The sequence below is a fragment of the Choristoneura fumiferana genome, chromosome 18, assembly GCF_025370935.1.
Source record: "Choristoneura fumiferana chromosome 18, NRCan_CFum_1, whole genome shotgun sequence".
Taxonomy (NCBI): domain Eukaryota; kingdom Metazoa; phylum Arthropoda; class Insecta; order Lepidoptera; family Tortricidae; genus Choristoneura; species Choristoneura fumiferana.
Genome location: NC_133489.1, coordinates 2,303,579 through 2,319,783, shown reverse-complemented (window position 1 = coordinate 2,319,783; position 16,205 = coordinate 2,303,579). Strand labels below are relative to the sequence as shown.

Genomic DNA, 16,205 nt, shown 5'->3' with positions numbered 1-16,205 from the left:
TAGAGAAAAACACATTCTTCGCAGCACATCCTCGCACATTATTGGTGGAAACGCTGCTTAATAGTTATTTATGTGGCTGGTGCATAATGAGAGGCATTAAAGAACGAGTGTGGTTTTAATACACAATTTAATAATAAGATCACACGAGTGTTTTAATGCCTAATTATGTATAGCCGCATACATAACTTTATCTACATGCATATCATAAGTTTTCTATAATATGTTGATATGGCCTGTATTTTGACTTTGACTTTGACTTTCGACTTTGAATAATAATTATTATCTACATGCATGTCATAAGTTTTCTACAATATGTACAGATATACATTGTTAAAAAAAGTATTACCGATACTTTAATGTAAACATTAAGATGCACTGTACTTTAATGTGAACATTAAGATGCACCCGCAGATACCAGGTTTCTTAATAAAGGCCATTTTATAGTCGTTTCTGAACATATAATAGGGAAGTTATGATATGCATGTAGATAAAACTTCTTATAACCTGCAGATATAGCGAGACGATAATAGTGTAGCGATGTGATTTGAACTCGGGCAAGGTCTTAATTAAATCCTACCACCCGCGTACATCAGTTAGCTTCTAATAATCTCAGCTAAAATTCAAAAGCATAAAGTCGTCAACATAACATCGACATTGCTTTAACCTCAAATCTTCCATAGCTGGCGAGCCAATCTTCACCAAGCCCCTCCAGAAACAAACCGTCAAGGATTACGAAGACTGCTCTCTCAAAGTTCGCTGTGACGGAGTGCCCAAGCCAGAGGTTCACTGGTTCAGAGAGGGCAAGGAGATCAGCAATGATGAGAGGCATTCCATCACCACTGAAGTTGGAGGACAAGTGGATAGTGAGCTGGAGATTAAACACTTCAATGCTAGTGACTCTGGAAAGGTAAGTGACAGAGAAGTTACAGTCTTTCGGTACATAACTTTAATTAAGTCTCCTGTAATAGTATTCTTCAACAACAAAAAGTAGCCACCACTTGTGTTATGAGTGTCTATGTATAGCGGTTAATAGCTTTCCATCAAGTGATCTACTTATTTATTACCCCCTAAAAAGAACTAAAAAAAAAAGGAACTAGTTTGCTACCTACACAAGTACCTATAGTGAAGTATTTAAACAGTTTAAGAAATGTAAAGAAAAACAACGATGAGATACCTAGTCTGGAGTATAAAATACTAGTCATGAGCTACACAGGCAGGGTCTTACAATCTCTTTCTGATTGTATTGACAATCAAACAGCTGTTACAACTGTGTTGTCAAGTATATTTGGGGAAAGTCGCGATAGAACTGCTACCAAGGCATACCTACTATTTTAATCAGTAACATAATTCATATTGACTGATACTCAGTAAAAGAGGACCGCGGGGCGTACTGCGAGCATTCAAAAAAGAGTAGCCTCGTCCCGAATATGTCTCTTGCTTGCCTCTTTTTCACCTCTAACATTTCTTCCTCCAGTACAAAGTCCGTGCAGTAAACTTAGCCGGCGAAGCTTTCTGCGACGCAGACATCTTGCTCGCTCAGACCGCGCCAGGATTCGCACACAAACTGGACCGCCAGCGCGACGTTGATGAAGGGGAGCCTCTGGAACTGAAGGCCAAACTGGACGGCAGCCCTATACCCACCGCCAAATGGTATGTAGCTTCTTTTAATAAGCGACAGTCATGCATTTTTTTAGCAGAACTATTGTGCAAAGAAGCCTAAAACTTTTTTAAAAACGAAAAAGTTTTTAATCGTGCCGAGGGTATTACCAATTAACTACAACCGTTTTCGTTTTTAAAAAAATCTTTGAAAGTCCTGGCTGATTCTACCTATGTGTTGATTGTACTGTATTGAAGACTGTAGCGGTTGCTGTGTGAAACAAAATATTGAATGAACTCGTCGATGTGCTAACTATAGAAAACAGATAGATGATTCTAAATTGGCTGAATGGTTGAAACCTAAGTTTTTTTTTTGTTTTTTATTTAACAATTTTCTGTGTCTCACTGCTGGGCAAAGGCCTCTTCCTCGGACTTGCAGCTTCCCCTGTTGGCGATTAGGTCTTGCCAGTCGCTTCTAGACGCATCTAGGTCTTCTAGCCACCTCCGTCTCGGTCTGCCACGCCGCCGTTGACTATCTTGGGGTTCCCACTGGGTAGTAACATGTGCCCATCTCTCCGGGTGTCGGGTGTCCCATTTTATTGAATTTCATATATTATTATTATTAGCCCAAGTAAACACGGTAGCCTAAGTGGTGTAACCTATGGTCTTTCAATCAGTAAGTGGGCTCGGAACTAAGTTTTTCGGAAGTTATGTGCGAAATTAGAATTTGAAGTTTACCGTGTAACCACCTGTAAAGGATAGGAATTTATCGAATTTAAACCTGCACACACTTGTGAAGAAAATCTATAGTGTGTGTAAAGTTCCCAATTCGCATTGGGCCCGCGTGGGACTACGATCCAAACCCTTTCGTTCTGAAACTTAACTTTCACTAAACAGATTCAGGGATTAGATCAAATTACTGATCTTTTGTAGGCAAATGATAAAATTGATTCGCAATTTTAACATTCTGCGTGATTTGATCATATCCCTTAGAGGTTTGTTCTTTGTCTTAGCAGTTTCCCTGCGATATATCGTCACTGCTTTGAAAAAATCTCGTATCTAAAATCAATATGTCAACAAAAGTTTACCTTGACATAATGTTCATAAAGTTCACTCAGAAAAATTATCTGTTTTGAGGTAAGTACGAGTTTTTTTAAGTAGTGACGATATACAATTTTACTAGCAACATATATGGCGATACATAGATTGGGTCATAAGTATTTTTGCTCAAACAGGTAACTAAATATGTAATATAGTTGTGATTAATAAAATGTACCTTATTCTTCTAGTTACTAGAAACAGTGTCTAACGGGTCCGACAATTTTATTGTTATGTGAATGATATTGATAATTATGATACGTAATTTTTCATGCATAGAATTTGGCCGATGTCTGCATGTAAGTATAAATTAAGTTAGATTTTTAGACCAATATTGTTTTAAAAATTATTTAAACTTTTATTAAGTTAGTGTTCATCAATAAAATGAATTTAATCTTGATTTTCAATGCAAAGAGATTAGCGCGAAATTACTACTGAACTGAATTTCGACGAAAATACAAGGCGATTTTAGTCGCCGTCCAAATTTCGATGTCATTATAATTTTCATCATCTTTTTACAAGCTTCTTTTATGTAACTTATCTTGAAAGTCAAATTTGATTCACTTCCAGTAGCCGGATTGACTTGAAATTTTATATACACATAGCATTATCCAGAAGACTGTCTTCACACAACACACATAAACATGGCGAACATGGCGTCGTAAGGACGCCATGCAGACGGCTCAGATACAATATCCCCCCAGCTACAATAGCCCCGGGTCACCTTACGTATTTCTGTTTCTTGACTGTACAGTCAATAAAAATAAAAGTCAGCATAAAAGTCAGCAGCAAATTCACGCTAGTCTCTTTGTACCATACACCCACCATTAACGATTTTTTATTGGCACATCAGGTTATTCTTCAATCTTCCCAGGTACAAGGACGGCGTAGAACTGTCACCCTCAGACCCTCGCGTGCAGCAGACGGCCTTGCCTGATGGCACAGTCAAGTTGAGCATCGAACACGTGACCCCAGCAGACTGTGGGGCCTACAAGCTGGTCATCACCAACCCCAACGGGGAGAATTCGGCACTTTGTGCTGTTGCTGTTAACCGTGAGTTAAATCTTCTTTAGTAATAGTAGATTGTACAACAAGAGCATAAAACGAGCCATTTTACACGAGACGTTCATATAGCCACCCGAGCTGGTACGGCGAGGGCGGATAGACACGTCGAGGGGAAAATGGGTTTAATGCTCGAATTCTACACTCTACTTTTCACTTAGATGGTGAGGATTGAAATAGCAACAATGGAAACAATTGTTCACCTACTACGTACCTTTTATTGTTCATGCATTAGTAAATAATAAAAAAAAAATTGATCTATTTCGATTGATTTGGTTGATTTTTAGTTTTATATAAATTCAAAATTTACCTCTCCATTTTGTCGTAAGAGGCGACTGAGGATATAGTTTAAGGTATACCGTAGGCGACAGGCTAGCAACCTGTTACGATTGTACCGTTTTTGTCAAACTTTAAACCTATTTATAATTGCTAAAATTGGCTCCGAAACGGTAACGTTTCGTGTGCTCTGCCTATCCCAATACAGGCGTGATGTTTGTGTGTGTGTGTTGATGCGTTGATATTTCCTAAAATGCTAAAATGTTAAAAATATCTGTTTTTGCAGCGACTCCTCGCAAGCCCTCGTTCAGCAAGGAGTTGGAAGACGTGAAGGCCGTGGTTGGACAGCCTCTGAAGCTGGAAGCCAGGGTCATGGCATTCCCCGCGCCCGAGGTCAAGTGGTTCAAGGATGGTCAGTGTAACACGTCACAAGCATTTTCTTTCTGATAAAGAGCATCATCGCGCAATTTCACGATTTTTTTTTTTGAGAATCGTGGTATTGGCGTGCATTGTAACTGTTCCAGTGGTTTACGTTGCAGCAGTCAGCACTAGCGTTACCATCTACATCTATGTACCATCAGCCAAATATGTGGTCTATCTCTCTATGTGTGGATAATCGTTTGCATGTCGCAAAACAATAATGCCATAGATGTGTCTGTCAACTTGAAAGTTCGACTTTACATATTCATTTGATAGGAACTTGTTTAAAAATTGATAGACCACTTATTTGGCTGGTGGTACCTTACGGCACTAGACTTTCTGTTTGGATCAAAACGCGTAGCGCATCAATCATCAATATTACTTTGAAGCAGCCCTTGTCACGGACGTCAACAAACTATAGTAAAAGGTTCACAAATCCGCGCTGTGATCAAATTTTGTGCGCCGTTTTGATGTAAGAAACATGCAGTCTTTACATAGATGTCGATGAGCGTTACCTACCCTACCCTGCCTACTCAATTCAGGCCATAGGTGGTGGTAGACTAGTGGTTTGTCCTATCTCTCAAACATGGGCTTGCATCTCTGAGTTTGGGAGTCCATGTAAAACATAGTGATGGAACCTGTACAAACCTACGAAGGAATCCAATGGGCCCGTGTGGAAGTAACGGCCCAAGCCCTCTCCGAATGAAAGCGTGGTGAATTGCAGTGGGACTTATAATAATATAGCCCAACATGATGATGATGATGATGATGATGATGATATATTTCTACTGCCATTCCGTACTTCAGCATCACGGTGTCTATCCTTCTCAAGAAAACCGTGATGAGTTTCACCTTCAAAAATTGTTGGAAGAATCCTCGACCGATGACCATTGTCACTCTGTCTAAGAGTACAGCAACTAAAAAGAAAGAGAGAGAGAGAGAGAGAGAGAGAGAGAGACAGACAGAGAAAGACACATACTATAAAATTTAATGTTTAATTTGGGATCTATATTACTTATCCCCTGTTTCACCATCCATTGATTAAATTGATTTGACGGATAATTGTGATGCCGTCTCTGTTTATTTTGTTCCAATAGACGGAGACGATATCACATTTCTCCGTCAAATACAACTTATCAATGGGTCGTGAAACACCCCCTAATTCTTGTAGAGTGAACGAAACGCCAGGAAGACCATTCAGAAGGTTTATTTAGGAAAACTTACAAAACAGGTTTAGGACTCAGTTTAGTTAAAAAGTATAGGTATAAAAATGTAGGTTTATGAGATGGACCGCATAGGCCGTCTCACCCCGTACCCACTTATCGGTCTTACTTGAGGGCAGCAGAGGCCGTCTCCCAAGCTATACCACTAGCTGAAGCTGAATGATGCACTCTCGTCCGCGCAACGCCTTTTAATACCTTCGAAGGCAGCCTTCGTGGGCACTCGGGTGTATCGGGCCGCCGAATGAGATAGATGGTTAATGTGCGAGCGGGAAAGTATTCGAGCCTGCGCGCATGCTGTACAGATGTACAGGTCATAGTTTATGGTTCTACAGTCTACTATTAGGGTGGTACAGTCGAGTTCATAAACTTATGAGCAAACATTTGATCAAAAATAGCTGAACATGACTCTATTGTTAACGGCGTAGAAGCGCGTTCAGACATTTTTGATCAAATTTTTGGTCACAAGTTTATGAACTCGACTGTACTCTGTTTCGTACACCCATATCAATCTAAGAAACTTAACAAACTGTGTCTTTCACAGGCCTACCAATTCGGCCGTCGCAAGCGATCAACTTCGTCAACCAACCGGGCGGAGTTATCGGCCTTTTGATTGACAGCTGCAAGCCGGAAGACGCCGGCGTCTACAGCCTCACCGTCACTAACAAACTTGGAGACATCAGCTCGAAGGCTGTCGTAGAGGTAAGTAGATCACCCGGCATTGCACCACCATGGGTTCACACCACAGATATACCTACATGACATCTATGACTTTTTATTATTTGACGAAAAATAAAAGTGGATATTTGGGGATTGACAATGTCAAATTTAAATGTTTGTTTTGATTCGTTAGTTTAACTTCGGTTAGTGGTTGTGTTTCTCTGAAGATGATCTCTGGTTGAGTTCAAAACGCGTCAGTGTTGTGTGGTGGTGGTGATAGTTAGGTTTGCATGTGTTCTGACAGTGTGGAGGTGGAGGAGTTGTATGAAAATTTGTTGCATAGACGTACCATCAGCCAAATATGTGGTCTACCACCTTAAAGTTGATAATCGTTTGCATGTCACAAAACAATAATGCCAATAGAGTCAACTTGAAAGCTCGACTTTAGCGACATATTAATTTGATAGGAACTTGTTTAAAAATTGATAGACCACTTGTTTGGCTGATGGTACCTATAGTAAAGCCGAGTTTGACTTGCAAGAAAAATCGTGCAAGTTGCATTACATTGCGAGACCGTAAAGCCAACGAGTTTGTAGGTAGTGGTCAATCGAGCGCCGCAATGTAAGAAAAATCCTGCATCGGCTTAAGGTAGCGGGTCAGCAAAGTACCTAACTGTTTTCGTTCATTGATATGGACCTCCACAAAGTAACGCCTGATTCAAAAAATTATTAGAGCTGTTTCTGAAAATCAATATGTAGTTACTGTTTGTGCCTAAATAAATATTAATGTCATTTGGTGTTCCACAGGTGCAACAAAAGGAGAAGAAGCCAGCCTTCATAGCGGAACTTCAGCCGGCGAAGGTCATTGAAGGCTTCCCGGTCAAGATGGAGGTCAAAGTGCTGGGACACCCGCAGCCCACCATCAAATGGTGAGTCCCACGCAGTACCGACACTTGACAGATGGGCGTGCCTTCAGTCAATTTTCAACTTTGACGTCATACAAATAAAATAGTTTTTACATAATCTATAAACGTGGGTAGCGGTATACTAAAAATGGCTTTATTTGTATGACGTTAAGATTAAAATCATATTTAATACACCTTAAAACCGTACCATAAAAATAATATCGAGCAACCACAGTGTTGTGTAGTCCCGCTTTGTTCGGAAAAAAAGGGAGGACAAGTTTCCGAAAGACAAAACTGTCTCAAAACACAGACATTCATTGCCCCGTAACGCATAATTGTCATAATTAATTTCAGATAATGCAAAATATTCACAAAATTATTCTAATTACAAATAAACCCGCGTAGCTCACCCAAAAACTATGAGATTTGACATTTCGGAGACCTCACGCTACACTAGCGCCTCTAGCGGCGAATTCATACGCGATAGCCCTCATTGTGTGGTGCATGGGTAACGTGACCATTTATTTTTTTATTCAGAACGGGACATTAGTTTATTCAGGTTAATTAACAGGTAGTCAATGAGAAAAAAACACTTTTAAAGTTAATTTATTTACAAAAAGTTAACTGTTATTATATTACAAATAAAAAAAAAATCAAAATGTTTAGTTATATTTATCAAAGTCAGAGGAACAAATTTGCTTTAACACAGCTAGACTGATGCTTTTAAGTAAGAATGAAACTCTTGGCACGTTTTTTTATACCTTTAGAACTGAATTTTCGCGCGATTTTTGAAAACGGGACAATTTCGCGTTCCGGTTTTCATTTTGGGGACACCGGGACTCGTAATCAAAAAAAGGGACAGTCCCGTATGGGAGAAAGTTGTGTCTTGACTCCTGTCCAGTGGTGGTGTAGGGGTATGGCACGCAGCAGGAATGCTGAGGATCTGGGTTCGATTCCCAGCACTGGTCTCTTTTTCTGGGTTTTTTCTTTGTATTTTCGTTGCATTTCACGGGATGACCGTAAAAGTAACAAATTTGGAGTTGAAATAAAAAACACAAAAAGACTAGATTACAAAATTGAAACATTTTTTAGTGAGTAAAATAATTATGGAGCTGTTCGCGCTGTCATCGTTCATCGTTTGTCACCATTACCTCTCATATTTCGTTTTCTAGATTTTTTACCGTACAACGGCAAAACCTACAAGACACTAGGAAAATTGACCTCCAATGGACCGAGCCATATTTTTTTTAGAAAACAAAAACATTCTTTGAACTAACATAACATTTAAATCCAGGACTCACAACGGCAAAGAAATCGTTCCGGACGGAAAACACGTCCGGATCGTGGCCCAACCGGACGGCACGCACGCGCTGTTACTGGACAAGGCGACGGCAGAAGACGCGGGAGAATACGGCGTCATTGCCGTCAACGACCAGGGAGAGACGGCCAGCACAGCGAAACTTAGTGTGGCCAGTGAGTGACGTAGCAGTCTTTATTTTTTCGATTATATGTAGGACTGACTGACATCTTTATTCAATGAAGTCCATTTCTCTTGTTCTTTTGGTGGTATGGTAACCTTGGCCTGGACTTCATCCAAAGACGAAGAAGACAAGGAGACACTAACATTATTGTATAAAATGTAGAGCCAATGAGATGTGAACATTCTTGAAGAAAAATCGCATGATTACATACATCCCTCTACACTATACATCCCTTCTCTCTATCCGTGGTTTTAGCTGTGGTTTTAATTAAGTCAATACATACTAAGAGAAATTTTACGATTTAGAACTAAAAACTAACCCCCTTATTCATAAACGACAATCAAACCTATTTTAGTTAAAATGCCGCTAAAATTCGTTTGTCCTTATCTGTCACTTCGACATTTGTATTTGTTAGAAAGGGACAAAGCATTTGTTAGTTAACATAGGCTTGTTAAGTTTTATGAATAAGGGGGTAAAGATTTACAGTAAACCGATGACGCATGATGAATATTCGGTATGCGGTAATACTTTGCTTTAACTAATACTTAGCTGGGCACGAGAGAATGTGTTCAGTATACGATAGTTTGCTTTACAGTAAGTTGAGAGCCATTAAGTGAGTGACTGTAGTTGCGTACGTAGTTTATAAGATGACGTATTGATAGGACTCTCGCAAAGAATGATGTCCTGGTTAAGATCACCAGAAGCCATTGGTTTTAGTTAGCACAAAATTGATCATCGAGAAGATCCTCCGAGAAAGAACAATGTCCAGTAGCGGACTTATGCCGACCCCGTTGTTCTTATCTTAACTATATTTCGGAGAAAACTAAGGCAGTTTATCTTAGGGCTTATGCTAGCTGGCACGGATGCACTTCGCGGGCGCAGCCTGCGGGTGCGGGTGCAGGTACAGTCCTATGCACGCTTGCTAACCGCGTCAGGTATCATAGGCCCTTAGTAACCGTTCCCAAGTGGAAGTAACGAATCTCCCTTCCCAGGTCGTTCCGACGACTCGTCCCCGCAAGAGCGCCCGCAGTTCGTCCACGGCCTGCGAGATGTAATGGCGGAGGAAGGCCAGCCCTTCAGCATCAGCGCACCCTTCGTCGGAAACCCGATCCCAGACGTGGAATGGACCAAGGATGGCCAGCCCTTGAAGCCTAGCGAGAAAGTGCTGCTCACTTGCGATGGCAAGAGGGTAAGTGGAGACGAAAGCTGTCCTCGATTTGTACGGTCCATGTTAATCCTATGGAAACTGAAAATCATAAGCTAACGTCATAGTCATAACTAGCTCATGCTAGCTCATAACTAGCTCGCGATGAAGGTGATCAAATATATCAAAACATGAACTCTTATCCTACTAATTAATATCATAAATGCGAACGTTTGTGTGTGTGTGTGTGTGTGTGTGTGTGTGTAGGTTTGTTACTCCGTTCCGCTAAAACGGCTGGACGGATTTGGATGAAATTTGGTATGTAGATAGCTGGACATCTGGAATAACACATAGGCTACTTTTTATCCCGATATTTTTACGGGATAGGGATAAAATCTTGAAATAACTACCGCTTGACTTAGAGTCATGAAATTTGGTATGTAGGTAGCTACACGTCTGGAATAACATATAGGCTACTTTTTATCCCCATATTTCCACGGGATAGGAATAATATCTTGAAATTTCAACCGCTGGGCTTAGAGCAATGAAATTTTGTAAACTTGTTACACAACCTTAACGAAGATCACGATATTCACGATATAAATTTTGGGACTTCCCACGGGAATTTTGTAAAATCCCGGAATTTCAAATGTAATACCTACCACATCGAATAGTGTACGCGTGCGAAGCCGCGGGTAAACTCTAGTTATTAATAATAGAGTGCATGTGCCGATATTTTTGACCAACTTGGCCGCTCCGAAATATCTGATGGCGACTTATACTTATACCATATTATAACGTTTTAAACTTTCGTGATTTTCACGAAAAAAAGCCAAAAAAGTTAAAGTCGCGAGGCATATTAGGACACCCAAGGATGTCGTTCCCTTCCAAACACCGGGTGTTTATAAGGTTGATTGTAGTTGTGGTAGTTCTCGTTACATTATAAGCTTACGTGCTAACATTGCCTTCTAGGTGGGATTGGAGATTACTCCCATGGAACTGCCTGACGCAGGCGTGTACGCAGTCAAGCTGGTGAACCCTCTGGGCGAAGACACCAGCCAGGGCAGGATAGATGTTCGCAAGGTCTACCAGCCACCCAGCTTCTCGCAGAAGTTCACTGACCTACAGCAGGTGAGCAAAGAGTTAAATATAGGTAGTGCCACGAGAGTTGAAGTGAATTATTACACACACAGACACAGCTACAAAAAGAACTGGTTGTACAAAAGGAGAATGAATGAGTAAATGTTAAGAGCGTTCATACCTGCTCAGCTGGCAACGTTGCATATTTGTTTGTTTTCTCGTTTATTCCATAAAAATTGAATGAAAATTAAAAATGTGGTCTGATAGAACCGCGTTATAGACTTTTATTTTCTTTAAAAACCGTTAATAAACACTTGTTCTGTCTGAGTTGTTTATACTCATGGGGATAATCATTTCCTATCTGAAGAAACGCATTGCATGCTCATTTTTCTCCCTCTCATAATAAAAAAACTAAAAACTACTTAGCAAATAACTAATAACCAACAATCTCCAGCTACCAACCTTCGACGCTAAGTTCCCCGCGCGGGTCCTCGGCCTCCCCACCCCGGACATCACCTGGTACAAAGACGGCGCGCCCATCAAGGAGTCAGAGAAATACCACCTCAAGCGCGACGGCGATGCCTGCTGTCTCTACGTGCGGGACATCGGGCTGGACGATGCTGGAACCTTCAAGTGTGTGGCCAAGAACAGGGAGGGAGAAGCTTCGTGCGAGGCGAAACTTGAGGTCGTTGATAAGATGTAAGTATTTTGTGGTGGTGCTGTGAGATAAGGATTATTACGGAACCATATCGGATTGTTGTCGGGAATAAAATTGTTGAATGTCAGAATGTAATGTTTCTCAGAATGGATTGTTTGTCATAACTCTTTTTTCTCTGAATCCGATAAATGTTCAGAATTGTTATAAAAGAAACCTAACCTAACCAAATAGTTTTCTATAGGATGACCATTTAAAAATTACAGAAAATTTTACTGTTTCAGTGTGAAAATATTATGACAAACATTATATTATGACTTGCGAAAATTATGCGAACTCTGGCACGCCCGGATTATTAATTGTGGAAAAACTAATCGCTCGCGTCAAATAGCTAAGCTGGAAAAGCGTTGACGCAGCTCTTATTCAGCTATCCATGAGAATATTCTATGACTAGGTAATAGTCCGAAACTGTTGCATAAATTCACTAAGTAGCTTATCAACATTTTCTTTGTTATAAGCAAGGGTTATAAGCAAGATTCTTATTAATATTGAAAGGTGAACATGTATATCTTCTTCTTCTAAGTCACTATACTCCTGCCGTGCAGAGAGGTCGCGGTCGTCGATTCAGAAATACATATTTAACATCCATAACTCGAGAGCAAACGTTCGTTTATGTTGACGACATTTCCCCAGTGGCAAGAGGCAGAAGATCGAGCCGCCGTCGTTCCTGAAGAAGATCGGTGACACCGAAGTGTACCGCGGCATGAGCGCCAAGTTTACGGCCTGCGCCACCGGCTCCCCTGAGCCCGAGGTCGAATGGTGAGCCCTATTTGTTTTCTACTAGACACAACCGGCGTGTAATCCATTAGATCCGGCCCTTTCCATGATCTGAATCATGTAGAGGGGATTTTACTTATTTCTCACAGGGAATCCCAAAAAATACATCGTGAATTTCATTAACGACACACATTAAACGTCCGCGCCAAATTTCTGGTCCCAGCGGTTGTCATTTTTGGAATTTCTTCTGATCCCGTGGGAATATCGAGATAAAAAGCAGTATGTATACGTTATAGCATACGTCCAGCTATCAACACCGTTTTAGGTTACACGCACACACACACACACATACTGACTTTGGCTCCAGCTACCTGCATATCAATTTCGTAAGCCGTTTTAGCGCAACACAGAGCATATATAACCCTATTAACAGAGACAGTACTGCAATTACGCCCTTTTGGGATTATTGCGTCAAAGTCAAATTTGACTTTAGCGCAACAATCGCACATCCGACTCTGTTAAAAGGGACCATTGTCCTGATGATACCATTTTTGTCTGATCTCGTGATCCCCAGGTACCGTAACGACGAGAAGTTGTACCCTTGCGAGCGTATCCGCATGGACAAGGAGACCACTGGTCTTCTCCGCCTGGTCATCAGCCAGGTGGACCCGAGCGACGTCGGCTCCTACCGCTGCCGCATCTTCAACCCTCACGGCGAGGAGTCCTGTACCGCACAGCTTACTTATGACAGTAAGTATCAACATATTCTACCTCCTTATGCGGGATTTACACTCCCCCCGCCTCGTGCCTCGCCTGGCGCCTCGTCTCGCGACTCGTACGCGAGTGTAAATGCGGCATGAAAGTAGCAAAGTTGGTACTGAAAAGCGACTTAACCCTCTAACTTTTGGAGATTTTTGTTCAAACCGGCCACCAAACTTAGTGGTTAGATAATAATATGAATCATTTCAACTGCAGTGTCTATTACGCTACTATCGATTAAAACTAATTACTTGCCCAGGTACCTTCACCTGGCCATCTTATATACATTTTTAGCAATTTTTGCAGCGCTGAAGATACAGCGGTTTAACCACTTCACGGCCACCCATTCACCACATAATCTTATAAGTTATAACTCTTATAAGTCTTGTAACAAGACGATCTAATCACACTCAAACTGACCTCCCAACTCTCCCCAGCCCTCGAGCCCCGCCAGAACAAGCGTCCGATCTCCGACCAGTACTCAGACTTCGATAAGATGAAGAAGACCGGAGTCCCGATGCCTTTGGCCGACAAACCGATCATATCGCGTATGACCGACCGGCGCCTCACGTTGTCTTGGAAACCGTCCATACCGCACGGGCCGAGATTCCCTGTTACCTACCAGGTAGGTCCATGGAACCAACTTTACTTTTGTTTTACATAAAACTGACTGTGTTACCCTTATCTCACCTGATGAAAAGGTCAGATGAGTACTTACGTAGAAGGATCTGGTTGAAGCCAGTCTAATAGCTATTAAAACCACTAATAACGAGAATATAAATTTCACGCGAGTTCTTATGTGTACATAAACATGATACGTTATCGCGTTTTATATCGTGGAACCTATGAAGGATTGCACCGTAATTTTAAACGACATAACGTCGCATCGCGAAACGCTACCGCGCTGTAGCATGACGCGATATCGTATGTTGTTTATGTGTGTGATCACTAAAAAGTCAAACTAAAGTCTGCAATCCTTTAGAGCTCTGAACAAATCGAGCTTCTAAATTTACGCAATCAAGTTACAATCTTTTGAATGATGTTTTCTTGGAAAACCCCTGACAATTTAATAACACACACACACACTGGACACTATAATGTACCTGAACTAAGTGACATATTTACACGGAGCATGAATGAGAGGCTGCGAGGTCACTCTCTGAAACTGATACGCACTCTAAGTAAAAGCAACCCCAGGCGCCATTTCCTGGGCAACCGCGTCGTGAAACAGTGGAACAGTTTGCCCGAGACAGTGATCAGTGCACCTTCAGTGAATACTTTTAAAAACAGACTTGATAAGTACTTTGAAGACAATTACACAAGTGAACAATGATATGCACGCATCAGCTATAAGCTGCCTGTGCATTATATAAATAATAATAATAATAATAATTAAAAGCCGCAGTTACTTCCCGTTGGCACAGTTTCATCGATTTTGAAAAGATAAAAAGCCCAAAAGTTTGTGATCCAATTTATTTTCTTCTAGCTAAGGGATGAATTTGTTCAGCACATTCAGTACGCGAGTCCGCTCACATTTAACCGGTTTTTTTTCAGGTGGAAATGTGCGAGGTCCCAGACGGCGACTGGTTCACGGCACGCACCGGCCTCCGCTCCTGCGTCTGCGACATCAGCAACCTAGAACCGTTCCGCGACTACAAATTCCGCATCCGCGTCGAGAACAAATACGGCGTCTCTGACCCCTCACCGTACGCCATCACCCACCGAGCCAAGCTCGAACCCGACCCACCAAAGTTCATTCCCTACCTCGAACCAGGCATAGATTTCAGACCAGAAACATCGCCCTACTTCCCTAAGGACTTCGATATAGAGAGACCACTGCACGACGGCTACGCGCAAGCTCCAAGGTTCTTGCGGCAGGAACATGACTCGCAATATGGTGTGAAAGGCCACAATGTGAACTTGTTCTGGTTCGTGTACGGGTACCCGAAGCCGAAGATGACGTATTTCTTCAACGATGAGCCGATCGAGATTGGAGGGCGCTACGATTGGAGTTACACGCGCAATGGACAGGCCACACTATTTATCAACAAGTGAGTGTTTTAGTTATATTTAACTTACAGATTACTACAATTGGAGAAAATAGCAGTGCCAAATGAATCACATGTGGAGTCCCACAGGGATCTATTTTAGGTCCACTACTTTTCAACTTGAAATAATTCAATTTTAATTGCTAACTTACAGTCATAAGTTACACGGTGGAACTTTGTTTAGAAAAACTTTGACTTTCTGGTAAATTTCTTGCGATGTATTCGTCTTGGCAATGATAGTGTTTCCGAAGGCGCTAGTAGTATAAAAAATGTGACATATAAAGAGCCCTTTGCGTGGAATTCGGTTATCGTGCGCTGTTCCTCGGAACTATGCATTTTCCCGGGATAAAAAGTAGCCTATGTCACTCTCTGGCCCATAAGCTATCTATGCCAAAAATCACGTCGACCCGTCGCTCCTTTTCGACGTGAAAGACGGACAAACATACACATAACATACAAACACACACACTTTGGCATTTATAATATTAGTATGGATTTGGATTTTGAACATTTTGCTATACCTACCATCTCACCATCAATGAAGCAATAATTACTAGAGAGCGGATTTGAAGTAGCGATTACAAGTTTAATATGGATAAGACTAGTACAAGTAAAGCAAGTATTTATTTTTATCAAAAAGGTGCATAATAAATAGGATCTGTTGTGTGTTTGAGCTGTACATACAAAACTCCTTCAATTAGAGTAAAATATTTTTCGTCTTTACGTATAATTGTTGCAAGAATAACATTTATTGAATTTAATTATCTATAAAATTTCGTACCATGTAACATGAGGGTTGGGACCTCCTTTTAAGTGTACAGATACCTGTGCCAGGAGGTTCCGCTCCTCTATAAATACAAATTGTTACTTAAAAAAATAAACATAGCCCTCCTTCGACATTCGGGTAATAGGAAGGAAATATTACATTAAGCAAAGCAAGAACAAAAGTAGATGCTAGGAAGATTTAGTTACTTATTAGCAAGGAGCGGAATTTCTCATAGCAAAAATCAAACATCAAAGGGATT

At 41.1% G+C, this 16,205-nt stretch overlaps 1 protein-coding gene across 1 annotated transcript in view; it reads left to right on the top strand.

Annotated features, from left to right (window-relative positions):
* Obsc (Obscurin) overlaps positions 1-16,205 on the top strand; it is a 99,959-nt gene that overhangs the window by 71,282 nt on the left and 12,472 nt on the right. The window contains exons 34-47 of the mRNA XM_074101964.1: positions 681-907; positions 1,475-1,650; positions 3,569-3,747; positions 4,319-4,444; positions 6,217-6,374; positions 7,139-7,260; positions 8,531-8,709; positions 9,710-9,906; positions 10,834-10,992; positions 11,396-11,640; positions 12,290-12,415; positions 12,948-13,123; positions 13,570-13,757; positions 14,687-15,183. Of these exons, the coding sequence (XP_073958065.1) occupies positions 681-907; positions 1,475-1,650; positions 3,569-3,747; positions 4,319-4,444; positions 6,217-6,374; positions 7,139-7,260; positions 8,531-8,709; positions 9,710-9,906; positions 10,834-10,992; positions 11,396-11,640; positions 12,290-12,415; positions 12,948-13,123; positions 13,570-13,757; positions 14,687-15,183 (2,755 nt within the window). The remainder of the gene's footprint in view (positions 1-680; positions 908-1,474; positions 1,651-3,568; positions 3,748-4,318; positions 4,445-6,216; positions 6,375-7,138; positions 7,261-8,530; positions 8,710-9,709; positions 9,907-10,833; positions 10,993-11,395; positions 11,641-12,289; positions 12,416-12,947; positions 13,124-13,569; positions 13,758-14,686; positions 15,184-16,205) is intronic.